This window comes from Nomascus leucogenys, chromosome 22a, assembly GCF_006542625.1.
Source record: "Nomascus leucogenys isolate Asia chromosome 22a, Asia_NLE_v1, whole genome shotgun sequence".
In the NCBI taxonomy this organism is placed as follows: domain Eukaryota; kingdom Metazoa; phylum Chordata; class Mammalia; order Primates; family Hylobatidae; genus Nomascus; species Nomascus leucogenys.
The window spans coordinates 110,722,241-110,740,224 of NC_044402.1; the positions used below are offsets into that span (position 1 = coordinate 110,722,241).

Sequence of the window (17,984 nt, forward strand, 5' to 3'; positions counted from 1 at the left end):
ACATTGAGCCACTACATAGCTTCTGCTCTTAATGTAATTTTAGTAAAATATTTTTTCTAAGGACTATAAGCATATTAAATGTTTCCAATTATACTTACCAAAAAGATAAATTTGAAATCATTCGGCTGCCAGTTTGAATGTGGGTTTCATAATTTTTCCCTTTAGATACTTTATATTAAGATAATAATCTTAAAACATTTTTAGAAGCCTATAGCATTCTTACTCTCAGATTCAGAACAAATTGAACTTTTCTGTATAAATCAAAAATTTCCTTGGGAAAATTTTCTAAACCAAAATCATTTCTAAATAACAAGAAAAATATATTTTCTAGGGTGATGAGGAAAAAAGCTATGGGGAGACTTCTGAGGCAAAAGACTATGTTAAGATAAAAGGAAATTCTGGAGATTGAGGAAGAAATATGAATGGGGACACTGCCTATTTACAAATTAGTACTGCTTCAAACTGATAAGAATATTCATATATAATAAAAAGATACATTTGATTTCTTTCAATTTGAAGGAAATAAAAAATCTATTTAGAAAAAATAAAGATTTTTAATTTATTTTTTAGAACAAAACAAATAATCAGATATTTAAGATATGTGACAACTTAGATCCTTTTCACATGCCAGTTAATTTTTCTGTATTGCTTTTTTTTTTTTTTTTTTTTTAGTTTTTTAAAAAAAGTACTATTTGGCTGGACGCAGTGGCTCACGCCTGTAATCCCAGCACTTTGGGAGGCCAAGGCAGGCAGATCACTTGAGGCCAGGGGTTTGAGACCAGCCTGGCCAACAGCAGAGGTGTGGCAAAACCACACCTCTACTAAAAATACAAAAAAATTAGCCAGGTGTCATGGCACGCACCTGTTAATTCCAGCTACTCTGGAGACCGAGGCACAAGAATTATTTGAACCTGGAAGGCGGAGGTTGCAGTGAACCCAGATCATGCCACTGTACTCCAACCTGGGTGACAGAGCAAGACTGTCTCAAAATAAAATAAAATTAAAAATTAAAAAATTTTTGAAAATACTTGAAAATACTATTTGTCCTTCTACATAAGGATTCAAATAAAGCCAAGGATCAAGCTTTTGTATATTGGTCTCTTTATTTAAGAAAAATAAAATCCTAGTAGGGAGTTGATAAAAAAGCTGTTTCCATTTGCTTGAACACATTTTGTCTGTATTCAGCTGAAAAATTCAAAAGATTGCACACCTCCTTTCCCTCTACATTTGATGTACAAAGTAAAGAAATTTTCCTTTTTCTTCACATCATAAAGAAGAGTGTATCAGAAAACTATACTTACTTTGCAATTGGGTACTCCCACATGTATCCCCAACCTCCATGGAGCTGTACACAGTCATAAGCTACACTATTTTGTAACTCAGATGCCCTAAATGACCAAAATAAAAGGCAGAAAAGAAATGTTTGAAATGGATTTTCATGAGGTGCTTCAAAACCAGAAAACTAATTATTTACAATTGTTTAAATGTGCACATTTATTAAGCAATTAGAACGGCATATTAGCTAAGCAAAGAAGATAAAAATTACATATGAAATAAATTTCAAGAGAATTTTCATATGAGTACCTTTTTCATCAATTATATTTCTTGCTAGGTTTTTGTTAGGCTAGAAGCAAAAGGTAGAAAACTCAGATGATTAGATTTTGGCTATTTCAGGCTAGAAAAACATGCAGTAAAGAATATGTTCTAATTTATTTGGATTCTCTATATGATCTAAATTACTCAGGCATCTAGTTCTTTTTGCCCTTGTAATATGCATTTTTTCCTCCAATGATGTCACTTTCTACTTGAAGATCACGATTCTGAATTTCAGTATAAAAAAGCAATTTTTTAGGGTTCTCACTTTTCAGAAATAAATTGAAGATAAAAGTGAAAACCTAAGAGGGCAGACTAACAAAGTATATGCTATCGTATAGGAAACATTAGAAAATTATATAGAGATTATTATTCCTGAAGTGTGTGCATTAGTATTATACATAATGTTTGTATACATAAACATGCAGTCCTTGAGAAAAATTATTTTCTGATAATATCACAATTCTATCAGTAAAATTCATGATATTTTATTCACCTTAACATAAAAATATGTTCAAAATTCTTTTCTACTCATTTTTCTTTTCTTTCTTTCTTTCTTTTTGTTTGTGTGTTTGTTTTAGTCGTGGAGTCTCACCCACTCTATGGCCTAGGTTGGGGTACAGCGGCGCAATCATAGCTCATTACAGTCTTGAACTCCTGGGCTCAAAGGATCCTCTCACCTCAGCCTCTCGAGTAGGAGTTACTACAGTGGCAAGCTACAGCACCCCACTACTTATTTTTCAGTAGTGGGAAGCATAAAGCAAAAATAAGGATAGATACTTCTTTTTATTTAAAATAATTTTAAACTCAAACCATACGACAGGTGAGGATATTTCTAAGCAATATATTAACAATATAATTATTAATAGACAAGACTTTGGGGACAATAATATTTGGAATTTGATAATTTTTTATATTTGGCAAGTATTTTAGTGAAATATTTGCTGGGCTATAACTAGTTGCCTCCTGTGTTTCAATGTGAAATACGAGCATGTGTATAAATCTGAGGTTTTCAAACAACAAGGTCAATGACTATCCAAACTTCTCTTTTTCTAAAAATATGTAAATTTTTTTTACACTTTTTGCCACTAGTCAAAGAACTTGTTGTAAATGTAAATATAAAAAGTCTCCTCAAAAGTGAGAGTTTCTGAAAAGTAATTCCACATTATTTTTCAACCTGGCAATTTTGTTATTATGGGATCATTACATAAAGCACAAAATATTTCCCCTGTTCTACCTGTGACTGAACTGAACACAAGTTAATGAATAATGACAGGAATTTATTCTAGGTTACTCTTGGGCTAATGATATGGGAGAATGTTTGTTTTTAAAAAGAGGAAACCAAATCTACTTCCAGAATCTGATTTAGACTGTATATTCTAAAATCTTAAAATATACAAAAGTCTGACAAAGAGGGATTTTTTTTCATTCAACTCATCTTTAACACCATTGCTAATAATCTTTAATTCAAATCGAAGTCTTTCTAAACTTAATAGGATTTTTATTCTCCTTTCACTTAATAGAGCCTGTGAAACTTTGATTGGACAGCCAGTTCTTCCTGAATTTTTTCTTACATTTGGAAAGCACCTTAAATAGAAAAATCCCCTCCAACTTAGTCATTTCACAGATAACAAAAACATTTTCCTCGATGGAATGAAGTTTAATTATAGTTATTTAATAAAAGAATTGGGACTCTATCTCAAGACTCCTAAGTTTTACTGTTCCCTTTCAGCCTCACTATACTGCCACTCTTCAGATAATTTGAAATTAAACTATTACTTGAATGAATGAATCAGTCATCCTATCAATATCACTCTTCATTATCCCACTCTTAATATTTTATTTTCAATAGCAAGTTAAGAATTAAATACTAACTTTGCTTACCTATTAGGATAAAAAAATTAAATACCAACTTGAAAAATTTTTAGCACATTATACATATGCTTAATGGAACTTTTTAGCATTTTTTTTAAAAGTTGAGTCTCACTTTTATTTTTCACTTCACAGATTTCTTCCTTTAAGACCCTCAAGGCTGAGCTTAAAATTGGCAGAATTCCACATCAGTCTGAGCACACACCACACTCTAATTACTGTAGCATGCATACCAATATTTCGCCATGCAAGCAGTGGCGGAGTCCAAACGTTTCGCTTCATGCAGCTGGAGACAGTTGTCCACAAATGCTCGGGTTACACATATATGTGTTTTTAATTCTGCTAATTTATGTTGCACTGTCTTGAATTTAAAGGAAATGAAAGAAAAAAGTGAGCATGGTAGAAATATAAACTTCAACCCACTTAACATATCAGAAATTATACAATAAAAGATCTTTAGGGCAAACAAAAGTGGAATTGTTGGTTTTTTCCTCCATAAAAATGGCATTTGTTACCAAATCAGCTTAAATTTAAAACTCACTATATTTCAGTGCTAAGGAAATTTGTACTAAAAGATGCAAAAATAGTTTAAAACATAAATAATGTCTTGTTTCAGTTTGTAAAATTTAGACGAGGCAAACTTCTTGAAAAACAGCGTGACTTTAATGTGTGATCACCATCTTGTGGTACAGTTATTTAGGTACAGGTGTTGAAAACACCTATTGAATTTTCCTCCAGAGATTAAATCCTTGAAGATTCTTTCTTTATTAATGAAATTAAGTATACAGATTTTGCTACTCTGCTTCTAACATCTGGAGGGACAAGGGGTTTCTATATATGTTCATAAACACATCAAAATATTTATAAGGTATTATTTAATATTGCACAGTATTTAATCTAGATCTGTAGAAAGCAATAGAATAAAATCAGAGTACTAAAGAGATCAAAGTCCAGTACCCTCATCCTCTTTCATCCCTTCACATTATCCCTTCTGATATGGTTTGGCTCTGTCCCCACCCAAATCTTATCTTGAATTGTAGCTCTCATAATCCCCACATGTTGTGGGAGGGATGTGGTGGGAGATAATTGAATCATGGGGGCGGGTTTGTCCCATGATGTTCTTGTGATAGTGAGCAAGTCTCATGAGATCTGATGGTTTTATAAAGAGCAGTTCCCCTGCACACGCTGTTTTGCCTGCTACCATGTAAGATGTGCTGTTGTTTCTCCTTCACCTTCCACAATGATTATGAGGCCTCCCCAGCCATGTGGAACTGTGAGTCCATTAAACCTCTTTTTTTTTTTAAATAAATTACCCAGTCTCAGGTATTTCTTCATAGCAGTATGAAAATGGATGAATACAGCTCCCATACCTCTCAATAGCTTGTTTAGCAGTCTCTAGCATGGACTGAACGGTCTGGGATTATCAATGTTAATATAGCTATGTACCTACCTCCTCCTGCTGGCCATGGACAACCCATTAGCGTTTTTGGAAATCATTATATTTAGACTATTCTCAATTGTTCCTGACTGTTCTTGCTTCAATCAAGCTTTATTTCATTCCTGACTCTAGGCTCTCACACTCTGAACTTGGAGTTTATATCTGTTCTCTTTGGCACTGACTCTTGAGCCTCTCTCAGGAAATTGGCTTGAACTTGAAATACTGGGTTCCCACTTTGGGTAGCTCCAAAAGTATACTCCATTCTAGTTGATTTCTTAGGTCCAAGGCCCAGATATGGTCAGCTGGCCTATCTTCTTTGTGAAAATTCAGATAGAAACAGAGTTCTGATCATTCTGCTGTGAAATGAGTAAGAACTTCACTGTGGCTAATAGAAAGCATACACGTGGAAAGTTACGGGCAAAGGTGGTGCAGTGAAACTCAAACTAGAAATTAAACACATCCCACCTAGGTACTTCCAAGTCCAAAGCCACAGCTGTGTTCTCAAAGGAGGGTGGTGGGCCACATTCTCAGAAGATACAGGGTCTGCTTTTAATGCTGGCTACAGCAATTCTCAAGTTATAAAACTGATTCTTTCACCGTCATTGTTGGTTAGGACAGTTTTGATACTTACCATTTCTGGAAAATAGTAGAATGGGAGTGTAAAAAGACCCAGGACCAAGCAAGACCAGGGTGTACCAGGTAGAGTAAAGCTCTGAGGGGCAGATTCCTTACAGATGTATCAACATAACTACTGTGCTGATGAAAACTCCAACTGACTGTCTTTCCCCTGGTTTTATTTCACCCTGTACTAGAAACAGAGAACGTAACTGGCATCGAATGATTCCAAAACTAAGCAATGAGAAGGTTGGAACCCCACTCCTTGTATCTCTGTATTCTGGCCTCTAATTCTGAACATGCTGGGTCACATCAAAACTTTCTTCCCCACTTATTATTTCCCTTAATTTTTCCTATCTCCATTTCTATTCATCATATATTTAATTAGGTCAAATATCTACACTTTAATCAGCACAAAGTTTCCCACTCCCAACCCACACATTCAAGTTTACTCATAGACAATATAAAGACGGAACAAAAAAAAAGAAAAAATAGGCAAATAATCTATATATCAAAAACAGATGAGTATTCCATGAAAATCCCTGAAGATGGTTTCTAAGCCTACTCCTAGTTCAGTTCAATGACACTATGTATGACACTTTATTTGGAAAATAAGGGTGGATCCAACAAGTCTCAAGACATTTTTTTGCCTACGTGATGCCACATTTGGGAATTTACGCACTGTCTTTACAATATGAAAGAGTAAAGATATCTAAGCCTGATTCTCTCATACAAGAGTCGTTCCTTTGTAAATGCTGGAAACTTCTAGAAGCTGAAGTAAAACTTCAAACCAGAATGGAATGATTTAGAATTCTTGCATCAGTGCATTCAGTGAAGTCCAGAGGTCTGAGAGAATAATGTCTCCAAGAGTACATAATTTACTCTCTGAGGATAAAAAGATTAAATATTTACGTATCTTACCATTGGGTTGAGCATTACTAAACAGATTTGGTCTTTGCTTTTCACTGCAGACACTGCATTATGCTTTCTGAAATCATCCTCTAATCAAAGGCAACTAAAAATTAGACCACACATTACTAGCCAAGTGCGCTTTGTGAATGATCAACAAGGTCATAGCAGTATTTTTAAGTCATTTATATTTGTTAATAAATAATACTGCAGCTAGCATTAAAAAATTATTCTGAAGTTACTAAGTGGGCTGGATGGAGTCTTTTTCAGAGTTCTGAATGACAGAATTCTTAGAATCATAGAATTATGGAAATGGAAAACACCTTGGAGAGGTTATCTAGCCCAGTATTCATTTAAACAACAGCATCAGTTGCTCTCATATATTAGGGTTAAAATATAAAATAAAACACACTAGGTTTGCTATTTGATAGTTAATTAATCCCATGCTCAAGGTCTTAAGAAGTGGATATTCCCATTTTAGACACATGTCAAGAAGAAGCATTATTTTTTTTCCTCTCTATTCCTTTCCCTAATTCTTTATGCCCATAGAATTAAGAACACATACCACACAGGAAATGACTAACCAAGAGCTCTCATTAGATTAGAAAAAACATTCCATTTTCACTTCATTGCCCACTGAGTGAAGGAAATAGGAAAAGAAAAAAGGCCCATTTGCTTTGCACTTCTGGGCAGTAATAACAGTATATAGGTAAAGAGTGTAGGTTCTGGAATTAGAATATATGTGTAATTTGGGGCCAGTTACTTAACCTCTCTACACCTTAATTTCCTTAACTGTAAAATAAAAATAATTAAAATACTTATATAGATTTGCGAAGAAAAAGAATGAGACAATTCACTTAGCAGTGTCTGGTAGATAGGGAGCAGTCAAGCAATAATATCCATTATTATTATTTAACATCTGGATTTTACTGTTTTATTGTCTATTCTGTGAAAAACCATAAGATTGACATAAACTATGGAGAGCATAGATTTTAAAAATTCCAATAATTATTGTTACATCCATACAGTAGGTTTCTATTCTAAAAAGAAAATAAATTTTGTGACATGCATTTCAACTGGTCAGAAAGCCCCAAAATGTTCAAAATTCAAGGATAACAAAGAGAATGGAAACTGAATAGTTATATAGTTATAAAATGACACGTGGCCAAGTATATTGTAACATTTAAAGCTCTTCTATTTCAATTGAATAACTAGAACCATAGTGTACCCAGCTCTCGAATACAAGGTATAGGTATGTACAGTATCGGTTATTCATCGTCTCTGAATATACTCCTAGCTTGAAATATGAAAATATTATTCAAATATATTTATTTAGATAAAATAGGAAGATCAGAAGACATATCTCAGAAATCTCAGAACATATACACTTACTTGGAAAACAATACTACTAGCTATCCATAATGTGACCTGTGGAAGTAGAATGCTACTGCCACCTACTGAAAGTTTAGGGAACTAACTTTGAAAGAAGGCAACAATAAAATGATACTTCTTTAAAAAGGAATGATTAAAATTATTTTTGCTATTAAAATACAACAAATATATATTTTAAAAGAATATTTTTCCCCTATGAGAAAACAATATGGACCACTTTTCTATTTCCTTCATGGTTAAATGTCAAATTACATGCTTTCTGAGCCATTCAGGCAATCTGGGTAATACTATAGTCATCCTTGTTGTAATCTAGTATTAAGTTCATAAACACAGGAAATATAGATTTCCAAAGGAATGGAAACATGTCTTTTGGTTCAACTGTTATACCTTTAGCCAAAATAAGGCTAAAGGTATATTTTTGTTTTTGTATTCATTTTTGTGGGGAGCAGGGAGACAGGGTCTTGCTATGTCACTCAGGCTAGAGTACAATAGTGAGATCTCAGCTCACTGCAACATCTGCCTCCAGGACTCAAGCGATTCTCCCACCGTAGCCTCTTGAGTAGCTGGGACTACAGGTGCACACCATCACACCTGGCTAATTTTTGTATTTTTCGTAGAGATGAGGTTTTGCCACGTTGCCCAGGTTGGTCTCAAAATCCTGGGCTCAAGCAATCTGCCTGCCTAGGCCTCCCAACGTGCTGGGATTACAGGTGTGAGCCACTACGCCTGGCCTTGATATAAGTGTTTTAGTAAACATTTTTGATGTTTAAGTGGTGGTGGTTGGATTTCAGAAGCAAATGATACCATTCCACTTTGGGTACAGTTGAGAAAATCAGAGTGATATCAAGTGGTAACACTTCCTTCATATTGCCAGGAGCGTAGTATGTGTTTCTAGAGTTACACCCATCAAATTACAGTTGAACACATTACTCTTAGGAGGCAATCAATATATATTTGTTCAGTGAAGCAAAAAGGAAAAAATCATATATGTCAGTATTTCTCAATGGGAAATTATTGATATTTTGAGTGACACAATTAGTTGCAATCCAAATGTGAATTACAGGACATTTAACAACGCTGTCCGCCAGAGCACTATACAAGTTGTACCTCCAGTCAACTGTGCACACCCACCTCCACCCCATTCCTGACATTTCTAAACACCTGGGTGAAAGGGCATTCACTGAGAACCACTGATATGTGTAGATCAGTGATCCATAAATGAAAGGGAATATAAAGTATAACATCCTTGCTCTTAAGGAAATCAGAATTTAGGCAAGTCAAGTCATATTGTTTTGTTAAATGTTTTCTTGATTGAGTGTACCTCATTTTTAGAGATTCAGAACAACTGTTTTAGGTTTGTTGTGTCAATAAGAAAAGTTAGGATGTAAAGACTTTTTTTCAGGATGGAAAAAGTTAATTTGATGACAATACAGGTAGCAAACAGTTCCCAAAATGACAAAGAGAGGGTCTAGATCAAGAGCAAGAGGAAGTAGATGATAAAAAGGTCTCCTATATTGAAACAAAATGGAGCAAGGCATTATGTAAGGAATAAAATAAGGATAACAGCTAATTTTAATGGGGGCTTACTTTGCCAGGCAATATTCCAAGCACTTTATGTATGTTACCCCATCTAATTGGCAGAGACAGGAGACAGCTGAGGGTCTCTGGCGAAACCCTGCCTTCAAGCCTAAACAGCCTAAAGGCTGAAAAACCTGACTGCTGGCCACAGATGAAGCCTGCCCTTTCCCAACTGATCCTTTCTGAATAATGCCCACCTGTGCACTGGAAGGACGGAGTGGAGCCTCGGGAAGTTCACACTGTTTGCAGAGGAGAGGAGCCTAGCCTCTCCTGTTCCTGTGTGATGACCTAGGATTCAGTCTGTGGGGCAGGAGACCTGCTAGCAGGACTTCCTTTCACTTTGCTGAGAGTTCCTTTTTCCTTTTCATTTAATAAACCCTGTCCTACTCAATCTACAATGTGTCTGTGTGCCTAAATTATCCCGGTCATGTGACAAGAACCCAGTTTTTTTCTACAACATAATCCTCACAACAACGCTATGAGGCAGTCTCTGATATTCACAAATAGGAAAATATTTTATAACTATTTACAAACATTATAAATTTTTAAAGATTTATAGTCATAAAATTTTACAATTTTGCAAATCAAATACATTTTATATATTTACAAATAGGAAACTATTTTTGAGAGAGAGAACATGCCTAGACTACAGAGATTCAAGCAGCTGTGTTAGGACATAAACCACACTTGAACATAATTTCTAGAATGCTGGTTCTGAAAAGCCACCAAGTTGTTTCATTTCTACCTTTCCCTTCACAAAGCCTTTCAGCCAGTCATTCTACTTAAAAATTTTTAAGTCAAATCCCAACTCCAGGTTTTTTGCTGGTGAGATGTTTTGCCAATTTAATGACCACATGAAGGAATTACAAACTATTCCTTCATTTAAAAAGAAACTATAGGGTCTAAAATTTAATTAGCATATTTAATGACTGCGGCCACCATATACTGAGTTCTTTTGCAAAAACCCTCAAGTTCCTGGGAAAACTCAATCCTAGGTAAACACAATCATCTGTCTTTTCTCTATGTTTATACCTGGGAAGCTAAACTCTTATCATAAAGCTGATTGATACACAAAAAGCAGAAAGTAGTTCAGTTTCTCATTCTGAAGAAGATATTTCATACCTCCCTCACCTTTCTGCAACACCTCCATGCCTCCTTCACTCACCTGTCTTTCAAGGACTAACTTTCCCTATTGTTATTTATTTATTTGTTTATTTTTGAGATGGAGTCTTGCTCTGTAGCCCAGGCTGGATGGAGTGCAGTGGTGCGATCTCAGCTCACTGCAACCTCTACCTCCTGCGTTCAAGTGATTCTCCTGCCTCAGCCTCTCGAGTAGCTGGGATTAGAGGTGTGCATCACCATGCCCAGCTAATTTTTATATTTTTAGTAGAGACAGGGTTTCACCATGTTGGCCAGGCTGGTCTCGAACTCCTGACCTCAAGTGATCTGCCTGCCTCAGCTTCCCAAAGTTCTGAGATTACAGGCATGAGTCAGTGTGCCTGGCCACATTATTTAAAGAAATAGAAATCTTCTATAAAGAACTTTTGTAGTTTTCTACCAACAGAGTGATGTATCTGTCTGAACTCATAGATGTCCTTTGCTCCTTTCTTCCTGTGCAAATGAAAGAATCCCTCTCCTGTTGATGGGAAGGCCTATCTTTCCATGTGTCAGCATCCACAAACTCACCTTTTCTCAAATACCTTACGCAGTTGATTATTTCCTTCCTATCTACAACCTTTCCCTCTTTATTAAATCCTTTCTTTATATATGATTATTAAAATATGCACCCACATTCCCATCCTAAAAATAACGACAAAAAATTAGTAACTCCCAAATATCTCCCTTGATTCTCAAATCTCCTTCCCCTCCCCTCTTCCCTTACCACCCTTTCTCTCAACTACCATTCACAGCCAAACTCAGGAAAGAGTTGCCTACCATCAGTATTGTTTTACGTCCTCATTTCTGTCTACTCACTCGGGTCTGTCACCCTCCACCTCTATTAATGGCTCTTACTAAATAATCTCCATATCATTGTATTCAATGAGCACTCTTTGCCCTTCATCTTATTTTCCCCCAAGCAGCAATTGATCCCACTCCCTACTCCATGAAGCCCTCTTTCCTGCCAGCTTCTGTGACAAAGCTCTCCTGATTTGCTTTCTCCTTTCTGTTTATTCATTCTCAGTCATCTTACAGGCTCTTCCTTTTCAGACAATATGAATTCCCAATATGAATTCTACCTTTAAATCTTGTAGTCTTCCTCAAGGACTGTGTCCTAAGACCACTTCCTATCTTGCTCTCTATCTCTCCTTAGTGATCTCATCCACTTCCATGGTTTCTAATATCACCCTACATGAAAATAACCCCAAACTTCTGTTTACCCCAGGCCATTTCAGATTAGTAAATTGATATCATCTAATACTAAACCACAGTGACAAGCTTACCTGTAGGTGAGCAACTGTTTTGCCAAAAGCTTTTCTTTGTTTAACATAGTTCCTGGTTTCTTCAAACATGAATTCACTAGCTGAAATTGCCACATCAGCAATTAACAGCCTTTCCTGTAACACAAAAATTAGGTCTTAAACATTACTCTAATTATGCAAGTGATTTTCACACAATTTCAATTATGATAAATCCTATAAATTATCTTTATAATAAACTCATAAAGATTAATTTATATCTTAACTCCTTATAAGAAAACAGATTTATGAGATTCTGACACATCTCTAATCACTTTCTAAAGCAAATCCTTTATTTTTATGAATGACTGCCTTTATTTTCTTATAATCTTTTTAAATTTTTAAGAGATGAAGTCTCACTCTGCTGCCAAAAATGGAGTACAGTTGCACAATCGTAGTTCATTACATCCTGGAATTCCAGGGCTCAAGTGATCCTCCCACCTCAGCCTCCTGAGTTGCTGGGACAACAGTCACATAACACCATGCCCATGAATGACTGTCTTCATTATATATATGCAATTTAATTTTTCTTCTCTTTACTCACATGTGAGTTAAAAACAATCCCTAGTTGCTTATTTCAATTTATTAATCTCTGCACACTGTATGACTCAATATATCTGTGGAAATAAACATCTTAAAGCACATAAATTAAATTCTACCTATTAATGTAAAAGTAGCCTTAGTCAGTTTAATTCCATCATGCTGGTGATTTTCATGGCAGTCACTAGGCAGGAGTACCCCCTTACACTGGCATCTGAGGCTCAATAATCACTTGTCAACCATACTTTAAAACCATAGCTGTTTAGGGACTGACCTTATGTGGCTAAAACTTTTCAGTCTGAATTTTATACTTTTCCTTTTGATTCACAGTTATTATTTAAAAACTGGCAAACTATCAAATGTTTTGCATGACATTTCCTTACAAAGAGCTAAAAGTTTTTGAATTGCAGTTAAGAAGCTAAAATCATTCTAAGAAGGAATCACAGAACTGAAATATCTGTTTTTCCTACTCACTTTATAAGCTTTGATTGGATATTACTGAGTTCAGTTATTTACTTAACTATCCTATAAAACTCATACTTTTATTACAACTTTAATACTCAAATGATTAGCTATTTCACAAGTTTTGCATGTATAAATTTGCATGCATAATATAGAAATAACATGTTTCTATATTATTCTATTCCAATTCATTATTCAGTCAAAAGATGGAATCTTTAAACACTTCTGACCTGTGGAAGCTCTTTCATTATGTAATAGAAGCCTTTATTCTCTTCTCCAAGTAGGGCACTAGCTGGCAACCGTACATCTTCAAAGAATAGTTCTGCGGTATCCTAAAAGACCGTACAAAAAATGTAGAGAATGATCTCATTTAAATCTTCCAATAACCCAGTGAATATTGAAGTGAATATTATTTTTTCCAAAAAAAGAAAAAACACAAATTGGAAGCCAAGTTGGAGTAGTTAATGAACATAACTAGTAAGTGGTAAACCAGGGATTTGAACCCACAGCCATCTGATTCTAAACCTTGTGGCTTTCCTACTGCAATACACTATCATTCCAGCTCTAATACTGTCCAGTTCTCAAGGTACTTGGAACTAAGGATTTCTAATACACATTAAGCAAAACATGTATTTTTGGTAATGTATAGAAAGAACATTTTCTGGGTTTTTTTGTTTGTTTGTTTTATTTTTTTGAGACAGAGTCTCACTCTGTTGCCCAGGCTGGAGTGCAGTGGCATCATCTTGGCTCACTGCAACCTCTGTCTCCTGGGTTCAAGTGATTCTCCTGCCTCAGCCTCCCGAGTAGGTGGGACTACAGGTGCCTGCCACCACACCCGGCTAATTTTTTATTATTAGTAGAGATGGGGTTTCCCATGTTGACCAGGCTGGTCTCGAATTCATGACCTCAGGTGATCCACTGGCCTCAGCCTCCCAAAGTGCTGGGATTACAGGTGTGAGCCACCGTGCCTGGCCACACTTTGTTTTTACTTCATATTTTTCTTTAACACATTTTACAAATAGATGGCTTGTTACCATGAAGTTAATTTTGCCATTTCTAAAACAGATATTCAAAATACCTTGATTCATTTCTATTGCTGACCATCAGAAAGAGATAGAGTGGTATAAATGAGAATAAATCTCATTACCACATCAGAAAAGCATATTTTAGGAATTCAGCATAGGAAATAAAATGTGCCACATGTAATCCTCTATGTAAGTCTCCTATCTGATTAATAGTAAACTCAATTAGTACCTGAATATGATTTACATTATCACTCACCTGGGCTTTTAATCCCATTTTATGTAGCTTTCGTCCCTTGATAAATCCTTTCATTCCATTTTCCACCAGAAAAAGGCTAATACCATGGGCAGGGGAGGGAGCTTCATGATTTGTGACCGCAACTACAATCACAACGTCACTTAATGACCCATTACTGATGAACACCTGCAAAACCCCAAGTACATTATTAATGCACCATGATAATTCAAGTCTATGTGCAAGTTATGATTGGGAGAAAGTATATTACAGAAAACTAAAACAGACAAGACATGCTTGATACCTCTCTCTGTACCCTACCCAAATATCTGCAGAGTTGATTATTCACACATGATGTTATCAGGAATCAGGGGAAAAATTACTTAATGCTTCAAAGAATGAAACCTATAGATTTTCTTTTTACTATTAATATTATACATAATAATAATAAACAGAGATTATTATGATCTTTAAAAATGAAACCAAATTGTCTATTATGATGATAAATTGTATTTTAGAAGGAAGCCACTGATAAGAAAAGAAAATCTAGCTGGGCCCGGTGGCTCACACCTGTAACCCCAGTACTTTGGGAGGCCGAGGCAAGAGGATCATTTGAGCTCAGGAGTTCAAGACCAGCCTTGCCAAAATAGTAGAGACAAAAAAATTAAAAATTAGCTGATGTGGTAGTGTGCACCTATATATAGTCCAAGCTACTCAGGAAGCTGAAGCAGGAGGATCGCTTGAGCCCAGGAGTTTGAGGTTGCAGTGAGTTATGATTGTACCACTGCACTCCAACCTGGGTGACAGAGTGAGACCCTGTCTCTAGAAAAAAAGAAAAGAAAAGAAAAGAAAAATAAAAAGAAAGAAAATCTGCTGTAAATGGCACTATATTATTTATTCTCAGATTTATCAGTTTTTGAAAAGGACTATTTTTGATTTTTGTAATTGATATCCTGCTTCCTTTAAAATGGTCTAAATAGGAAACTATGATTAAGGAGGGAAAAATGACAAGCCAAATGAGAGGGATTATCAGATGATATTGATTCAGAAAACAAAGTATACTCAGAGCAAATATTAATAATTATCTTCTCATTCTGCATCTTTCCTGGTTCATCTCAATCATTGTCATGGCTCGAGTCACCCTCTACATGCTGATGACTCCAAATCTTTATCTAAGCCATGCTTCCTTTCTTTTTTTTAAGAGACAGGGTCTCTCTCACCCAGGCTGGAGTGCAGTGGTATGACCATAGATCATTGCAGCCTCAAACTCCTGGTAAGCCACATTTCCTGATAGGACCTGGACCTGAATATGTACTTGCTTCTGGATAGTTCCACCTGATGACTCATGGGCAGGACATACTCCTTCCCACCCGTACTTCTATCCAATCCTGATTATCAACCTATTTCCCTATCTCAATGAATGCTTCCATAAATTATGTTATCATCCTGCTTCATATTCAATTCAGCATCTAGTTTTTTCTAACCCATCTTAACACTTTTGGAATTTATTCACTTCCTTTCAAGTCTGTTGTAATTACCTTATTTCCAGCCTTCATCATTTCTTAAGTTCCTACAACCGATCTCTCTACAGGTGTATCATTCATCATGATGTCAGAGAGATTTTTCTAAATGCAATCTGATCGTATCACCTTCACACTTAAAAATTTTTGAATAGCTCCTAACAGGCTTCAGGATGAATTCAAAACCCTTAGCAGGAAATAGAAAACTTATCACAAACTGGCACTAGCTTACCTCTCCTTACCTGGCTTATTGCTTGTCCCACTTTCCCCAATTTCCTGTTCTTCAGTCAGCTCTACTAAACTACCTGCTGTCCATCACGTTGCAAGGTCTTCCTGATCTATGAGTCTTTGAAAAATCTTTTTTCTGCTACTTGGGAAAGGCCCTTTCCCAACTCTGCTGCAATGAATTGTATTCATCCTGGATGGTTTAGACATCAGATTGGCCAAAAGGTCTCAAATTCTCCAGGCTGGGTTAAGCGCTCCTACAACACCTCAAATTTACCAAAATGATCTGTTTTTATCTCTCTCCCTTTGAAATAGTAGGGGTATAAAATGATGTTGGTTACTCCCATCACCTAAAATGCACAGCACTGAAACATACAAATAATGAAAAATGGGCAAATAATGTTAGTGTTGTCTACACAACAGCAAATGAAGATAGTGTTGGCAGTATGGTTATAGGTGACACAATAATAAAAGATCATCAACGCGCCTCCTTACTAGGAGCTCCTAGCCATTTCCTATTCATATATCTATCTTAAGTGCTTAGAATTCTTGTTGGCACAGAGGAGGCCAAAGGATGTTTTAAAAATATATTTTGAAAAAGATGTTCCTCAAAAAAAATTCTATACATCTTGGCAAAAATATTTTTTCAACAGTATTCTCCATTACACCACTCCCTTGGTCAAAAACCTTGTAAGTCTACCAAGCTCCTACCTTTCTGTGTAGTTCCTAATATCTGTATAGCTGCCACAGTTGAAATGCTATGAGTGCTTTTTTGTTTGTTTTGCATCACATGGCATCCAGGAATTAGTATCTACAGTATGCTCTAAAATGGTCTCATACATGTTTAAACTACAGATAATAAATAAACAATGGAATGGAAAGGAAGGGAGGAGCAATTCATTGGGCAAAAACTATTCATTTTAATACGCTGAGCTCAATTTGGTAAATCAAGTGGAGTTCTCCAGAAGTTCTTATTGGAAGCAATTATAGCAAAGGATTAATAAAATCTGAACCATTTCTACAATAGTGTGACCTAATGTGAGTTTTAACACCATGGTGGATCCCCCTTTCTAATAGAGTTATGTGAGAATTTTCCTTGCAAGTGGACTTTCTCAGTTTGTTTCCTAATTATGACACTCCAAAGTTGAATAGGGCTGAAATTATCCCTAATGAGGGCCAACATTCTTGGGTGGTAGGAGGATATTAAATGCTTATAAAATAACAGAAAATCATTGCAGATATTATATAGAGAATGTAAAGTTCTAAAGAAAAAGGAAAATATAATTCTCCATAAGTACATAATACAACTATCATTGATAATTTCCTTTCTCATATTTTTAAATTTTAATATAGTAAAAATGTTTCTATACTTGCATTCTATATCCTGTTTTTTCACTTAATGTATAATTATTTCCTGTACTGTTAAAAACTTTTTGTTGCTAGTGTTAATGGCTGCACATTCGTTCAGATGCACTGTATTTGCTTACCCATTCCTTTACTTTTACTTGCTTTCAATTTTTTGCTATTTCTAATAGAGTTTTTGAAACAGAGTCAGTGGTACCTTTCCTGTGTGGTTCCCGCGAAACCCTATGGCTGAGCAGACGAGGTCTGCTTAGAGAGCTAGAGGCATAAGAGAATGTGGTTCCCATTTCACTTCTGACCAAATATCCCACTCCCCTTTCAAAACGAGCCTTCTATATGCGAGGAGTTAACTGATTATATGTTGGAGCTATCATCCATTTAATTATAATTCTTAGGAGAAATTATTTAAACAAATATTTATTAAAGTATATTTGAAGAACACCAGTGATTCAATTTTGTAAATACAGAGATAATAGCCCAAACAAACTTAAAAAACTAATTCTTCAACAAACCTTGGCACATATTTTCAGAAAGATTGTTTTAGAACAGTAAATAAAATGAACATCTTTCCTTCACATAACACTCAGTCAACAACAAATATTTACTGAGTATATACCAGATACTATTTTAGATGGGCAATATCACTTGCCCTCAGTGATATAAAATGCATTTGCCCTCATTGATATCAGAGATCCTGAGCCCATTTGTAACCTTAATTGGAAGCGCTCTCCAATTCTACCAGTGAGTTGATTGATTTAGTGGAAC

General features: G+C 35.5%; 1 protein-coding gene across 1 annotated transcript in view; it reads right to left on the reverse strand.

Moving 5' to 3' along the window:
* The window catches only part of ACADL (acyl-CoA dehydrogenase long chain), a 41,444-nt gene that overhangs the window by 3,542 nt on the left and 19,918 nt on the right, over positions 1-17,984 (reverse strand). The window contains exons 6-10 of the mRNA XM_003254021.2: positions 14,137-14,301; positions 13,086-13,187; positions 11,839-11,952; positions 3,699-3,826; positions 1,302-1,388 (exon numbers count right to left, since the gene is read on the reverse strand). Coding sequence (XP_003254069.1) covers positions 1,302-1,388; positions 3,699-3,826; positions 11,839-11,952; positions 13,086-13,187; positions 14,137-14,301 — 596 coding nt within the window. The remainder of the gene's footprint in view (positions 1-1,301; positions 1,389-3,698; positions 3,827-11,838; positions 11,953-13,085; positions 13,188-14,136; positions 14,302-17,984) is intronic.